The following is a 16,761-nucleotide window of genomic DNA, read 5'->3' on the forward strand; positions in this document are numbered from 1 at the left end:
GACATTGCTTTCTATTATAGCAAAATGATTGTCTTAAAGAACTGAAGGGAACGTTGATGTAGTGGCCGTGCCTAATGGCCATGCCGTGTGCGTGTGTGTGTGTGTGTGTGTGTGTGTCTGCGTGCAAGCAACTGATTAGGGAGAGAAATCCAGCTGTGTTGCTAGATGTAATGGCAGCAGTGGATCACACTGACTGTCCCCAACGTGTTGAAAAGCAGGGCACTCAGAGTAAAATATGGGACACAACAGTCTCGTATATCATGAATGACACAAAATACCAAACTCCGCGGAGTCTTGGAATGGAAAGATTTTGAATGTAGGCCAAGTAGTTGAGGTATTAGTGTCAAAAATATGATAAATACATGGTTCATCTGCTGGTGACACTATAGAGCGTAACCATCTGTAGTCAGTATGCTTTGTGAACTTCAGACAGACATGGGAATGTAAGTTTTATCCAGGCTGTATGCATTATTCAGAGGTTACACATCGCATCTTTTTCCCATGGCGCGCAGGAACTGCCGCCGTGGGCTATGCATGGCAAACTGTGGTCACTCACTCACTCATGGACAAGCTTTGAGGGACGTTTTGTGGGACGCTTTTAGCAGGCGGTGCCAGCTAAAATGTGTCTGCGGAAGTGAGTTGCGCCATGGGTCTGGACAGTTACGTGCTTGTTACCCATATGCGCCACATTTTTTTAAATTGTGGGTACATTTGCTCTTCGTTCTCCGCACTCACACTTATAGAGTATTCATGGCAAAGTTCGGCAATACACAGATTTTGTCATTTAAACTATCTGGAAGCTCAGGTCTTGTTAGATAGTCGGTTATTGCAGGTTGTGCTGAAACCTAATGCAGTAGTTAACGCGATGGTGTATAATTTTTCATTAAGTGCACTTAGCAAAGTGATTATAACTGATTTTTCTAAATTGAATTTATAGCTTCATCTCCCTGACATGATATGTAGAAAGAAGCTGTGTTTACCTGCCCATTGATTATTTAGATCATTAGCACACTTGTTAATCAAGTAAAATTAATTAAAACTAATTCAGAAGTTTGATACCGGTACTGTAATACAAATGGTGTTTTACTGTAGAAGCAACATTGGTGTTAAAATAGTAACAGCCTACAACCTAGCAAAGCATCTGTGTGACAGCCACCCAAATCTCTTCAGGGACGTCAAATCCTGACAGGTGTGATCACAGATACCGGCTGCATGGAAAGTGTAGATTAAGATACTTGGATGGTTTAACAAGTGCCATGCTGTTGTTCACCGAGTTCTCACATGCGAGTAAATTCACACCCCTTCCCCAAAGTCTCATTTGACAAATACAAACTGAATACAAACCAAATATATTATAAAAAAAAGCAAAATAGCCTAGCCAGGTCTTGACCAACTTTATTTCAGATTTTTTGTGTCAGATATTTTGTTAATAAATATTTCTGAAATTATATGTTTATTTTAGTCCACATTAAATTTTGTGAGAAATTCTTAGCAATGCAATTTTACACCCTACAAAATGGGCTGGGGCCGTTCTTATGGGTGTGCCCTGCTTGTGTGAGCATTGCAGTGTCTCCAGAGGCCGACCCTCACACAGGCGAATTCGGAAACCACATGACCAGGGCCTACTTGGTCTCTGGTGAGAAGTGACATTCTCCTCAGACACTGTTCATCTTCACGTTCAAGGTTAAATGTAGGTCAAAAGAGATCAGTGCCTTTTCTGTATTTCCCAGTTCAGTTGGTGTTTTGTATGTGGATCTCTCCCTGCTCTTACAGTCTGTGTTTGCTGTCTGCATCTTAATCTGACTAGGTCTGGTTCCAGTAAGGTTGTCTTTGTGAAACGGATACCTTTTCACCATTATTATTGATTATATAGATGTTTTGTGTGATTCATTCACTTGTTTTAAGAGTGGTGTGTATGTGTGTGTGTGTGTGTGTGTGTGTGTATGTACTACCTCATGCCTTTTTGTCTGCTGAGCTGCTGGAGACGATTAGCAGCACAGTGCTTGCAGTGCCCCTGGCCTGTGTCTGTAAATCTTTGGAAGGTGGCGTTTTGCACAGTCATCGTCTACAGAGTAGAGCATTTGGCCTCGCTCTGTCCCCTTTCTGATCGGATTGAACCATCAGAATGCCACTGCAAAATGAAGGAGATGGGATAGCTGGGTTGCTCAGAATCACCCTACCCCACACACTGCCTGTGTGTGTGTGTGTCTGTGTGTGCATGTCTGCGTGTCTGTGTTTCTGTGTGTGTGTGTGTGTGTGTTTGTCTTTTAGTGCCTGTGTAAAGCTAGTGAATAGATGAACAGTATTGATGCTGTGCAGAGTTTTGTCCTGACGATTTGCAGATGTTAGATTATAAGGATGGCCCTGGAAATTGGCTGCTGGATGTTGTGTTCTGGAAGGTTTCTCTGTGAGAGCGGTCCTGTGCCGTAGCACATTTCCTCCAGAGACCAGGACACGCCCGTGTCTCTGATACCGCTGCGTTACTGTGTTAACACTCGTCCTTACGAACGAGGGCAGGCCACGTCTTTGTTCTCTCAGTCTTCTAGCAAAACTCTCTACCAGCAGGAACAGGGTTTTCCACTCATGAATCATCAGTGGTTTGAACGTTGCTTGAAGCCTTCTCTTTACACGGCGGCAGTTGGCATTTTCGGCAGTGTTTTAGGAGAGCGAGGACATGCAAATGTGTAATTCGTGGCAAATCGCTCTGCTGAGCAGCAGACAACGTGCCTTGCATTGCAAGCTGTCGGGGGTAAAATCACAGCACAAGCAAAAGTGAATTCATAGATTCTGGTGCTGGAACAAAAAGAAGAGGCCGCGAGCAAAGCATTTCGTTTTGACTTTAACAAGTTTTAAACCGTTTTAAACAGATGACAGTTGCATTGATTTTGTTGATCCACAGTAAATGTGACATGGTACAAAAATCTAATTTCCAGGCACTTGTGTGAGTATAATGTAAAATTTTACACAGGTAAATTTACTCAGGTAAATTAGCATTAAAAAGGGACCTACGTTGTGGCTTTTTTTTTTTTTTTAAACAATTAATATAAGTTGCACTCACACTGAAATTCCTTTCGTTTATACAGATTGACTTTACAGTTGGTTCTTGTCTCTGATTGGCTGTAGGAGCATGACATTGAGACCCCCCATGGCGTTCTGCATGTGACCATGAGGGGTACCCCAAAGGGGAACCGTCCAGTCATCCTCACCTACCATGACATCGGCCTCAACCGTAAGTCCCTGCGTTCTCTGTCTCTCTGTGCCCTGTCAGTCGGTTGTGCATACAGATTTGAGAGTTTTAATTTATGGTGGAAGCAGCCAAGCTTTAAACAGCTATGCAAAATTCATCATTTATCTCAAAATTCAAGGACAGCTTCAATAACACTTCTTGTACCCTGTCAAAATGCCTTATGGCCCCTTCAGTGTGCCAAGGACATTTGCACTGATGAACAAATGACTTTGGGCAGATTCAACCTTTCTGCAATAGCAGCTTTTCCACAGCTCCTGTTTAAAGAGCAAGCATGTGGGATGGTCATCACTATTGGAGGATTATATCTCCATTTCTGGGTCTGGTGCAATGGTCACTATCTCCCAGGCCCAGATTTCACCCTCTTCCTCCCTGCTGTCCGCAGACAAGTCCTGCTTCAACACACTCTTCAACTATGAGGACATGCAGGAGATCACGCACCACTTCGCCGTCGTCCACGTCGATGCCCCGGGCCAGCAGGAGGGTGCCCCGCCCTTCCCCACTGGGTACGGAACCGGGTTCACTGTTCACCATCGCCAAATCTGTGGAACCTCAGTGCCTGACTTGGGTTAATGGAATGCTTACCCACTGGAATAATTCACCTAGGGATGGCACATGGATTGTTTTCTGTGATAAAACCAATGCTATTTCAGGCATTGTAAACCAAAAGATAATGCAATCACAGTCATGAACAGTGTTAGACTGACCCAGCAGGGTTATAGAGACAAACTCCTGGTAGTGAAGAGTCTACAATAGAGCATATTTGATAGGCAGGTTCATTAGGTATATGTGTGTAATGCTGTCCTTGTGTGTACACACAGGTACATGTATCCCTCCATGGACCAGCTGGCCGAGATGCTCCCCTCTGTCCTAACTCATCTGAAGTAAGTATTGCACAACGGGGTCAGTATTCTTGCCCTGTCCTTATGCGAATGGGGCCCTTTCTGTTTCTGGGTGTGGCACAGCGTTGGCCCACTCCACAGTGGACGCATACTTTAGGTGCCCTTGATCCTGAGAGCATTTGACAGTATATCCACCCCACTGCCAGCGTCTGTAGGCGTAGCACGTTACGGGCTTCAGGTGCTGCACACTGTGTTTTGGGCACAGTGGCTCAGGTTTGTCCCCATCGCCCTGGAGCGAGGCTGCAGAACAGAGCTTCCTGACTGCAGCACTGCACCAGTGCGCTCGGCCACCGCCATAAATTAAAAATGCGATCGGGCAGAGCGTCTCTCCTTCCGCTCTCCGGTAGGCTGCGCATACAAATCACGCCCCTCCGGACTCTCTGGAGGAGCGATTCCCGTAAGGGGAAGGCGGAAATGTATGGTGGAAATGTTTCTAAAATGATTCAGATCCTTTTTATCCATTAGAGGAAGGTTGTACGTGATTCTTTATGAATGAGCCACTAATGTGCTCTCAGTATTGATTGAGGCATCTGCGTTTTACTGAGAGATTATCAGCGTGTGCTTGAGTATCAGAGTGTCCTCCATAAAGCTTCTGACAGACGCACATTGGAGCCAGTTAGCTTGCAGGGCCAAAATAAAAACATTCTATACCTGTAGTACTATGTAACATTGAGTAGCATTGTGATATTTGTGCAAACATAGTGTGTAGAAGCTCTTTCACTCTATTGATTTGGTTTAGCACTAAGCAGGATTATTTTGACATAACGCGCTTCCCAGGCTGCAAGAAATTCTAATGGTCAGTGTTTATTATAGAAAAGAAGTGTTATCCAGTGTGTGTTACAGCCTTGTGTGTCTTTTCGCAGGGTGAACAGTGTGATCGCAATCGGAGTTGGAGCTGGCGCCTACATCCTGTCCAGATTCGCAGTAAGCCACCGCAAGCTTCGCATTACACGCAGGTTATGAGGTCAAAGCAGGTTAAGCCATTCTGTGATTCATGACTCGCTGCTGTCAGTTACACTGTCTCTCCGGAGATTAATCCCAGAGCTGGGTTATTTAGCGGGCCCCAGGCTCATCTCCATGTCTCTATGGTCTGCCTATAAAAAGATGAGAGGATTTGTGATCGATCGCCTACACGATCATCTTCACCGCGACTGATGAATGGTCCTGACTGCTCCTGACCGTTACCTAATTCTCAGGTGCTGGTTTCTGGTGACTCACCCAGGTTAGACTGGATTCAATCAACACTTTAAGGACGAATGTGGATTGAATCCAGGCCTTTGTTTCACTGAAGTGTGGTGGTGTGGAGAACAGGGGAGAGGAGTAGAATAATAAAAGAGAGAGGGAGGTCAGCGGAGACAGAAGGAGGGAGGCTGGTGAAAGATTGATGAGGGAAGGAGGAGGGTGGAGAGAGTGAGTGCAGAGATGTACAGGCTAACATGGCGATCCCACTGGGTCCAGCCTCATTGTGATTTCAACAGAAAGAAAATGTCAGAAATAACTGCCTTTCTCCCACCGGGGATCATCCTGTATGGCAACCTGACATTCAGGACACTTCAAGACTCCTACAGCTGAGAACTCCAGGGACCTGCAGACACAGATGAGAACTTCAAAGACATGAACACACATGAGAACTCCAAAGACATGAACATACACACACCTGAAAACTCCAGAGACATGAACACCCACATGATAACTCCAAAGACATGAACACACACATGAGAACTCCAGAGACATAAACACACACACAAGAACTCCAGAGACATGAACACACACCTGAGAACTCCAGCGACATGAACACACACCTGAGAACTACAAAGACATGAACACACACATGAGAACTCCAGAGACATAAACACACACACAAGAACTCCAGAGACATGAACACACACCTGAGAACTCAAGAGAAATGGATACACACCTGAGAACTCATGAGACATGAACACACAAATGACAACTCTAATGACATGTATTTATATCTATATTGTATATATACAGCTGAGGATGCCACACACAACTGAAAGTGTCTGACATGTATAAATGGCAAGATGAAGGTGTTGTGAAAGCCTTGTAGAGGACTGAAGCATTGCAGGTTAAGCCCCCCCACTCCCACCCCACATTCTCATGGACTTGTCTGTAAGGAGCATTGCCCTCCCTGTCTGCAGCTGAATCATCCAGGCCTTGTGGAGGGACTGGTTTTGATCAATGTGGACCCATGTGCCGAGGGCTGGATAGATTGGGCTGCCTCCAAGGTAAGCTATCTTCTTCTATCCAGGGTTCTGCTCAGTGGGGGGGAGGGTAGCATGGGGAGATGTTGGGTTATGGTCTAGAAGGTCCAGAATATTCTCTTTGAGAAGAATAAGGCAATTGTTTGACTATATCTGCCTATAATATGCCCTTTTTTGCTACATTTTGGTCCATCCATTCATCCATCCATTATATAACCCACATATTCCTGGTCAGGGTCCCATTGGGGCTGGAGCCTCTCTCAGTATACATTGGCTGAGATGCTGGAATACACCCTGGACAGATCGCCAATCTTTTGCAGGGCGGTCCATTTTGGTTCACTTCCAAATTTGGCTCCAGTTTCAGGATGCTTTTGAAAGTTTTTTCACCCTGCCAAAATACACTGGGACCCCTGCTATCTGGCAGCCCTGCTAGTGTCCAGGGCATTTGCACTGATATTACATTTCAGGCATTTACTGTTATCTAGAGCAACTTGCACGACTTCGAACCCATGACCTTTTGGTTATAAGCCCAGCTCCTTACCCATTATACTACACACTTTCCATACCACCTGCATTCATACTGCCATTGAACCACAAAATCACATAATTTCAAGTATATTTAGGTGTTTATGTTGTAGGTTTGCCCTCCTGTTCTGTAATGTAATATGCAGCTGCTAACAGTGTTGGAATTGCCTTTTCTAAGGTATTTATCTATTAATTTCGCAGAAGCTTTTGTTCAAACTGATTTCTAGGCCATTTTGGCTCCAACACCAAGTTAATTTCAAATAATGTAGGTAACTACATCGCCTTGGAGCAGAAGCATGTAGACATAGCAGTTGGTGGTTTATTGTGTAAACATTTTATTCTTTTACCCACTTCCTCACTGTCTATGGACAAGTCCTGGTTCAACACTTTGTTCGACTGTTCAATGGTCCACATTCTCCAGAAACATGTTATTCATTATTCACGAGGACTCTAGGACTGTTTACTCTGTGTATAGTGTGAGTGGTGATTCAATAACTTCAGATCACCAGATTTCCAGTTTTTTTCTGCTGTAACTGTCAGAATGTGGCCTAACAAGCACCACAACACTAAAAAACAAATAAAAAAAGAGATAAATATTTTCCTATATCGAATGATTGATGCTTATGGATCTTATGCAGGTAATCCTGTCTCAAACTTTGCAGCGCTAGCTTGCTATTTCTGAGGTGGGGATGAGTTTTGCCTCAGTTCTTGTCCTGTGACCCCATGTTGTTACATTACATTACATTACATTACAGGCATTTAGCAGACGCTCTTATCCAGAGCGACTTACACACGACTTTTACATAGCATTTTACATTGTATCCATTTATACAGCTGGATATATACTGAAGCAATTTCGGTTAAGTACCTTACTCAAGGGTACAACGGCAGTGTCCTTACCCGGGAATCGAACCTGCGACCTTTCGGTTACAAGTCTAGTTCCTTACCCACTGTGCTACACTCCGTCCAACAGAGGTGTTAAACTCTCACCTCAGGGGATTGCGTATTTCTCTTCAGTGTAAAAATGGCACCGATCTTTTTCCGTCTCTTTTCCAGCTCTCTGGGTGGACAAGCAATCTGGTGGACATCGTTATGGCCCATCACTTCAGTGCGGTAAGAACAATAGCACCCCCTAATAAAAACAGCAGTCCTTTCCATCTTAATGTACATAGTGTACATTACATGTACATAATGTCCATAGTCCTTCCCTTTACAGTGCTTACGTTAGTGAAAAACAGAGCCAGTGCTTCGGGTTTTGCTAGTGCTCTGATACAGATAAATGGATTTCAAGTGTGTGAGACACTACAACCTAAATATTGGCTTTTATAAGACTCTACCCCCGAAAAGTTGATGTATCCATTTTTAGATTCAAATAATTTTTAAAAGCGGAGTTTAATATCACAGCTTGTGTTGAGATAATTGCCGTCTCCCCCTGGGATCTCTCAGAACGAGCTGACGGAGAATGAGGAGCTGATCCAGACTTACCGCCTGCACATCGCCCAGGATATTAACCAGGACAACCTGGGCCTCTTCTGCACCTCCTACAGCGGGTATTAAGGGAAACATACTATTTGCAATACTGTTGGCTGGCTGTTAGATCGATAGAACGGTGAGTGCTGTTTGTTGATTGGTCCGTTGGCTTCGCTCTCTTTTGCAGCCGTCGGGACCTGGAGATCGAGAGACCTGTTCTCGGCCTGAACGAGGGCACAGTGAACACGCTGACGTGAGTCTGAGCGATGCCTGGGGTGTGTGTGCGTGTGTGCGTGTGTACTTGTGTGTGTGTGTGCGTGTGTGCATGTGCTTGTGCGTGTGAACATGTGTGTGCTTGTGCTTGTGTGTGTTATGCTCACTCCTGCACTGTACTCCTTTGGCTCACTGCCATTTTTGGCCCTCTTCTCTACCCTTACAGCTGCCCTGCCCTGCTGGTGGTTGGAGACACATCTCCGGCAGTGGAAGCTGTGGTGGGTGCCTCTCCTCCAGGTCTTACTCAGGTTCAGAGCATAAACTGTCAGTGGATTTGTGCTATCATCACCATGGAAACCCATTGTGACCTCAGCATGGCCTCTGTGTGGAGTAAAAGCCCCTGGAACACAGCAGGATCTCAGTTTTCTTCTAAGCTTAGTAACAGGGCTGGATCCTAATGAGGCTTCCCTGGAGCCCAATACTGCTCTTTTGTGTCTGTATGTGTGTGTGGGGGGGCTTTGACTCCCAATTCTCTCTTTTCCCATGTAGGTGGAGTGCAACTCCAGGTTAAATCCATCAAACACAACACTGCTGAAGGTAAGGATGTTTATTTCATTATTTAGGAAGAAACAGGTTTTTCTCTGCAGTGTACGACTAGGTATTGGTGCCATTGCAGAATTAAACACTTGGCCTGCCTTGGTGTAACTTTGCCGATCTTGACATGTGACATTGACATGCCTGTGCATTTGTGGTTTGTCTGCAGGCTCTGTGGTAGTGACTGTATTTTTTGTGTGTGTTTCTCTTTCTGTGCAGATGGCAGACTGTGGTGGCTTGCCTCAGGTTGTCCAAGTGAGTAACCTCTCATCTAATGATCGGACCTGGGTGGACAGTGGTCACCCTCCTTATGTATTGTTTCACTTTGATCAGACAGGGGAGAGAAAAGCAGAGAGGGCTACAGAGAGGCAACCATGGTACAGAAAGTTCCATGGAGGAGAATCAAACCCCAGGCCACATGGGTTGAAATTATGGGTTAAGAGTCAGCCTCCATACGGACTGTGCGACAGTCTGGACAATTTTACCGTTACAAGCTACATGATATTCTTACAATAATAACATCACTTCTATCTGATTAATATTGCTAATTTGGATTATTGGTTAGCCTATCTGTCAACTTACATGAGCTGAATGGCCTGTTCTCATTATCAAACATTCTTATGTTCTCCAGTCCGGGCAGCATGAATAGCACTGTACAATAGGTGTTGTGAATAGTGCATAGCACTGTCACTTCACAGCAAGGAAGCTACTGAGTTCAAATCCTGACCGTGTGGAGTTTGCACGTTCTCCCCGTGTCCGTGTGGGTTTCCGCTGGGTACTCCAGTTTCCTCACACAGTCCAAAGACGTGCAGCAGGCTAAGTGGAGACTTTAAACTGCCCGTAGGTATGAATGTGTGAGTGAATGGTGTGTGGGCCCTGCGATGGATTGGCGGCCTGTGTATTCCTGCCTCTCGCCCACTGCATGCTGGGATAGCGACCCAGGAATAACATGGATAGACCGATTAGGTGGATGTATGGAGGTTTGTCGTGCTGTAAATAAACTCTGTGTTCCTCTGTGTTTCTCACAGCCGGGTAAACTCACCGAAGCCTTCAAGTACTTTGTCCAGGGCATGGGATACAGTGAGTACAGAGCTCCTCCCTCCTCCTACGTCTGTCTCTCCCTTTCGCGCTCTCCGGGGTACGGTGTGTTGAGCCAACTGATTTTTACACTGTCTGTCTGTTGAGAGTCCAAGTCTTTGTTGTTTTATCTTATTTTTTAATATTTTTAAGTGTCCTGTCATTGGAGGTATCTGTGTTGTAGTGTCCTTAATCCACAGCAGATATTTACAAAGAAACTTACAAACTTAACTTAGAAATGTATGTACCCTTCCTGCAGACAGCAGCCCCTCCCCCCCCCCCCACCACCACCACCACCACTTACTCCTTACAGGTTGGGATTTTTTGACCTGGGGACCACTAGAGATCATGTGGCATTGAGACTTCTTTTATCCACACAGCTGGAAAATGCTTTTGAAATACATTCTCAGTCTCTTATCTTTATTCAGAAGTAAAGCTCACATTTATCCAATCATCTGATCTTTAAGAAGTCAGTTTGTGTTTTTAGGGTCTTTCTGCCAGTTTGGCAACCCCTTTGGGCACTGGATGGGCAGTCTGGTGCCATGTGAAAACTGAAACTTGTCACGGAAAACCAGAGGATTAACAGCACCCAAACTAACCACGTTTCCTGTCCTTTTCACAGTGTTGAATGTCCATGGTAGTAAGTAATTGTTTGCCAGCGTTTGCCCTTCCGCAGCATGACCTGTGACATGCCATACTCATGTACAGCAGCTCTCCTGGTTGACTTCTGTGTGATGAGACTTTCTTTCCATAATATACCGCTTTAAAAAATAGTTTAAAATGCAGAGTCCCATGTGGTAGAACATCCACCCTTTTGGTTTTCTCTCTCTCTCTCTTTATCATATTCTCTCTCTCTCTCTTTGTCTCTCTCTCTCTCTCTACATTCTTTCATTTGATGTGTGTAAACTTGAAAGTGACAAATTTTAACGAAGATAAATACCAGGTGGGGCTCTTCGTTTCTAAACTGTGTCCAGTATATCTGTTTCTTACTGGTTGAAAGTGCTTGATTTCTTTTTGTGGATACAGACAAATGTTTATATTTAAAGATATAAACATGGAGTGCAGAAAAGCATTGTGTGGGACGGACCGAACGGGTTTAACGTATTGGTACAGAAGTCTCTCTCATCTACCAGAGTAAAGGATACCAGCAGCATACTGACAGGTGTCACACGCATTAGACAGAGACCGCGGTCTGACATCGAGAGTCGGTGGAAAGGAAAAGACAGGAAGGAAATTCTATGAATGCTACCACGGCTGGTTACTTTCAAGACTAGCTTTGATGCTGAACAAAGGTGTGATTAAACCAAGCTTTGTTTTCATCTTTGCCTCTGGAAAGCTGTGTGCCTTTGTCCTGGATTGTACAAGTTGATGGACAAAAAAGTAATGCTCTTCATTAATCCTCAGGGACCGTTTCATTTAGTGTAACTTTACATGTTTAATCACAGGGTGCTATTGTGCTGAATGACTCTTACATAAAGATTTTCAGGCAGCTAACATAGTTTTATGAAGATTAATTTGTATGAGAATCATATATTCATTTTATGCTTTTTTGTTCTGGAAGAGAAACATCAGGGTGGAGCATTAAAACAATCGTAAAGCGAAAAGAAATTAAAAGATTTGTGTTGATTGTCCTCATTATTAGATAAATAATTAACCCCATTTTCTGTTAAGAAATTCACATTTATGGCAGTTGAAGAAGATTGGCAAGAATGCAGAGGACCTGCTTATTATGAATGATGTGCTAGTTACTCATTAATGCCACATACAGACCTGGGCTTAATCAGGATGCGGTGTTTCAACTACTTTGCATCAGAGAAATGTATTTCGATAAAACCGCAATGGTCTGCAGATCTTTTAAGGAGATATCCTTCAGCTCTCCCTTTCTTTATCCCATCATCCCCTTCTCTGTTCCTCGTGTGCTTCTTTTGAACCCTCTCCATCTCATTGCGGCAGCAGCATACCATGTGTTCATAACAGCCAGGACAAGCAGTCAGCACTCTGTGCTTCCCATCGCAGGGAAGGGGGTGAGCTCTCTCTCTCTCTCTCTCTCTGAGAGTGCCACTGGTCCCCCAGCAGGCTTAGTGCTGATTAAAGGCTCTGTGCCATCAGGACGCTGCGAACACCACAGCAGGGTTCGGGTTCAAAGCTCTTTAGGCTTTCTGTGAGGCTCGCCCTTTTTTGGGGCGTGTTTTTGATCAGCGTTTTAAAAAAAATTTGATCTTGATCAGCTACAGTGGAATTAGCTGCTGAATGTCATCTTTGAAAGGGATTTCTCACTTTTCACCTGATGCATCATAGTGATGTGCACTATTATACTCATTTACTATAGCATGTTCAGTTTAGTAAAAAATGTATTTGAGAATGGTATCAGTTAGCAAACAAGAATGGTAAGATCAATGTTTTTTTTATATGGACAACAGCAGTGGTTATTATTAAATTTGAAGATAGTATGTAGCTCTAGTAATAAAAGTATAATGTAATACATTCATATATAACTTCATTTTGGAAACGTTTGGCACAATGAATATAGACAAGGTAATGTAATAGGAAAAGTATACTAGAAAGTATAATAGTAATATAATATTAAACATATAATAAAGTAGGATACATTTGCCCCAGGACAGGCCAATAACTTAAATGTGTCTCCATGTCTCTCCTCATCCTTCTTACCTCCCTCCTCCTTCCTTGTCTTCCTTCCTGTCCCTCCCATCAATGCTAACAGTCCCCCATGTTCAGCTCAGCCATCTGAACAATGAATCAGGTACCAGGATCTTACGCTGCTACCCAGAGTGGTGTCAGCCTGTCATTACATAAGATAGCCACCTGTATTCCCAGTACTGACTTCCACCTCCTTACATTTTGCGACTACTTCAGTTTTCTTTAAGACTTTAAAAAAGCATGACCCATGCACATAGTTGCCATTTCTTTGTGCTTCTTTTTTCTTCTGTTTTGTGTTAAGATGTAATGTGGACAGTGTGTGTGCATGCGTGTTTGTGTCTGTGGGATAAGCGTTGTACTGTTCACCGTGTTTCCTTTTTTTTGTTTCCCTAGGTAGGTCTATGTGTTTGTGTTGCGCATGCTCCATCCTCAACATTCGGCTTACTCATTAGTTTCTTTCTCTTAAACAAAGAGCTGTTCTTGCAAAAATATTTTATTTTGGGAGAATAATGATGTTGTCAGCAATGCAGAATAAAAGTTGAAGACTTTGGCTCACTTTGTACAGAGGAAGCCACATGAGGGGGAAAAATTATGCAAACTTAAAATAATGAAACGATCACATAATAATTCTAATTATATGATCAGTATTAATATGGTCTTAAATATTAACTAAACCAAATGAACCGATAAACATGAATGTTATGCATGTGCTGCTTTTGTATTCTTTACTTTGTTTTAAGGGGGGGGGGGGCTCTGTGCAGTATGACTCTTACAAGCATCATTATTCTCCCTCCCCCAACCCCCAGGGGTTGTTTGAGCAGAAAGTTCTGACTGGAACAGTAAAGATTCTGGTTCCCACACCCCTCTATCTCTCTCTCTCTCTCTCTCTCTCTCTCTCTCCTTTTGCTTCCCTCTGCACCCGACCAGCCTTTTAACCTCTCTGCTTTTTTATTTTTATTATCTCCCTCTCTCAGTCCCTACGGCAGGCATGACCAGACTGGCCCGCTCTCGCACCCAGTCCTCCTCCAGCATGGGCTCGCCGGACGGCAGCCACTCCCACAGCCTGGGCAGCTCCCAGCTGGATGGTGCCGGTTCGTCCACTGCCCTGGACAACCAGACTGGGCCCCAGACCATGGAGGTGTCCTGCTAAACACTTCTGGTCTGACCCTCCTGGATGCCTGCCGAAGTATACCTCTGCCTCCCCCCCCCCCCCCCCCCCCCCCCCCCGCCTCCCACCCCTCTCCTGTGTCCCTCTTCTTAGCCTCTCCACACCGCCTCCTTTTCCTGAGCTCAAAGCCAGAGAGACCTGTAACGAATGGTGTTGTAAATGTGAATATATACATATATAAATATAACTATAATCATATGTAATTACACACCTATGGTATAAAACTTCCAGTCACTAGCTGAGGGGACCAAAAAAAATAATAAAAATATATATAAATATTAAGAAATTGACTGCATAGGTTGAATTACACCAAACCTGTTTCTTATTGTTTTCTCGCAGTGTGTGCATGTGAGTTGTGTGAATACAATGAGCAGGATTTTGGGTGGTTTTTTTTTTCTTTTAAGGTTGAAATTTCATTATGGTTCTTATTTTGATTTCCTTCTCGTTGTTCAATGATGGTTCATTTCTGGAGTCCTGTATTTATTATTATCCTTGTCATTTCAGTTTTAGTCAAATTTAGGTTTTTGTACAGTGCTCATGTGTTGTTTTTGCTGATGAAGAGGAAAGGTTCCAAGTATTTTTGGAGTTAAGAAAAGGGCAGAGCTTTATTTGGTATAGGGCACTTAGGAGTCTCGTCTCTCTCCCTCCTCCTCCTATTTTACACAGACCAACTGTTAGCCCTTCCCTTTCTCTTTTCATCAATATCATTCATTGACCAAACGCATTAAAAAAACACACCTAAAATTCTTGCATCACAAACACACTTTGCTCCCCTTTCTGAAAAATAGTAACTTGTTCCAGCACTGTACCTTTATACCTGTAACTGTACAGCATGATCACGTTATATACTGTAGGTGAATTCATGCTTTGGTTTAGACGTACACAAAGTAGAGCTGTCTGTGGTGTTTTGCTGTCTTTTCTGCTTGAGTGTTTTGTGTAACAGCCTGAGTGGGAGCGCTAGAGTTGTATCTCGCAGACGTAAGATGAAGTGATGGGAGTGAACCGCTCACTGCAGCCTGCTTAGCATAGGCGGGTCAGAGGCACCTGCAGGAAAGCAGGATTTACGGGTCCCCCAGAGGAGCACATATAGAGGAACATACATAATCTTCATTCATGCTTACGCTTCAAAGCAGGAAAATAACACTACTTTTTTTTTTTTTATTCTGTTGCCTGATATTATCAGATGAACATTATGAGACTTGACACCGGTGTTCTGTTAAGGCAAGCTCATACTGACCATTGCAGACATATTGGAGCTGAAGTCTATATTAAGTCCAAGCAATAAGCAAGTGCTTGAGGAACAAAAAGCTTGTTCAATTGGGAAGCAGTGGTATCACATTTTCACATTTTTTCAAAATCCATAATGCAGTTCATGTCATTGGGGAACTAGTGTAGGTGCACTTGAGACATACTGCAGATGGGCTACCTGTTGGTGTTTTCAAAACAACACAAATGGCACAGTTAAATAAAAAAATTGAGAAATTGCACAAAAATACCTACAAATAAAAAAGTCTGCTTGACTGGCCCATCCTTGGTTTAAAGCCCATGCTCATTCATTTTGAAGTTCTTTGATTTTGTTCATAGTACGGGTCATTGTCTTGGTTTTGTTTTTCTATTCCTTTTTACAACAGTCATCTCTAAAGTGAAAATTGATAGCTGTGTAAGGTATCCAAACCTTTGAGTCTGTGATGATGTGGAATTTTGTTCTGTCCCCAATCAGAAGGGAACATGTACCTCCCACTGTCTGCTGGTTCTGTTCATTTGTACTGACCATTAAATAAAGCTAGAGGTTGTAAAATAATGGTGAATTTCTGAGGTGATTTGTGCCTGTGTGTGCACACGTGCATGTGCGTTTCTGTGTTGTTGTGTTTTGTATCTACATTTAATTGTGTGGACCCTCGTTTTTAATATTCACAGCCATGGTGTGGCGTTGCCTCTGTTTGAGACTCAGGATTCTGAAGTTGCCTGTCTGGCTGAAGAACATGGGGTGGTGTGCTTGACCTTCAGCTACTGTGTTCCTTGTGCAGGTGCCAGTGGGATAGTCGTGACTGAAGACATTCAGCAAAAGGGAGGAAACAAAGGGGGGCTACTATTGTCCTTGGTCTCAAAGCATCCTTTGGCTCTCCATTCTTCACATACCCACCTGCAGAGTATTAGCAAGTGGGTATATTATTAGCACAAAACTATTGGCCCAAAATAGGCTCATTGAATACAGTATTGGGTATTCTTTTGTTAGCCCAAATTAAAATGTAAAATACAATATTCTTCCAAGTTTATGAAGCAGGAAAAAACATGAAAAACATTGTGACTGAGTGGTTTGACGCAGCTTCACTAAAAAGTTCAAGGTAATTTACAAAAGTAGTTTAAAGGTTTCAGGTTTTCATCAGCCTGGCATTCACTGCGAGTGAGAAAGCTAGAGGGACTACATGCTATGTACTTTGCTAGCGAGCTACAGTACGATACAATCGGGCACCCTGGGCTACTGTCCAAGACTATTTACTGCAAATGTTTATTTTCTTAATCCTCAAAAATGAAATGAAGCAATAATTAATTTTTTTTAATTAAAAGAAGTTGAAATAAAATGTCTTCCTTCTTAAAAACTTATTTTAATCTTACGTAAGATGTTACAGCCAGTGTCACCTTAAATGACATTAAACTGGCCCTGATAATCTTGTCGTTAGTTCC

The 16,761-nt window shown here is 43.4% G+C and overlaps 1 protein-coding gene across 4 annotated transcripts in view; it reads left to right on the plus strand.

Annotated features, from left to right (window-relative positions):
- Nucleotides 1-15,877, plus strand: part of LOC118211467 (protein NDRG3-like) — a 40,539-nt gene extending 24,662 nt beyond the window's left edge. For 2 of the 4 annotated variants that reach the window (XM_035388693.1, XM_035388695.1), the window contains 14 exons: nt 3,124-3,229; nt 3,630-3,750; nt 4,066-4,128; nt 5,010-5,070; nt 6,309-6,395; nt 7,953-8,009; nt 8,343-8,446; nt 8,554-8,619; nt 8,806-8,857; nt 9,129-9,176; nt 9,393-9,428; nt 10,202-10,253; nt 12,973-13,011; nt 13,883-15,877. In XM_035388693.1, the coding sequence (XP_035244584.1) occupies nt 3,124-3,229; nt 3,630-3,750; nt 4,066-4,128; nt 5,010-5,070; nt 6,309-6,395; nt 7,953-8,009; nt 8,343-8,446; nt 8,554-8,619; nt 8,806-8,857; nt 9,129-9,176; nt 9,393-9,428; nt 10,202-10,253; nt 12,973-13,011; nt 13,883-14,058 (1,068 nt within the window). In that variant the 3' untranslated portion in view covers nt 14,059-15,877. Of the gene's footprint in view, nt 1-3,123; nt 3,230-3,629; nt 3,751-4,065; nt 4,129-5,009; nt 5,071-6,308; nt 6,396-7,952; nt 8,010-8,342; nt 8,447-8,553; nt 8,620-8,805; nt 8,858-9,128; nt 9,177-9,392; nt 9,429-10,201; nt 10,254-10,872; nt 12,739-12,972; nt 13,012-13,882 lie in introns of those variants that run through there. The other 2 variants (XM_035388694.1, XM_035388696.1) reach the window with 2 other exon arrangements.
- The last annotated feature ends 884 nt before the right edge of the window (nt 15,878-16,761 follow it).

Source organism: Anguilla anguilla, chromosome 13 (genome assembly GCF_013347855.1).
Source record: "Anguilla anguilla isolate fAngAng1 chromosome 13, fAngAng1.pri, whole genome shotgun sequence".
Lineage (NCBI taxonomy): Eukaryota > Metazoa > Chordata > Actinopteri > Anguilliformes > Anguillidae > Anguilla > Anguilla anguilla.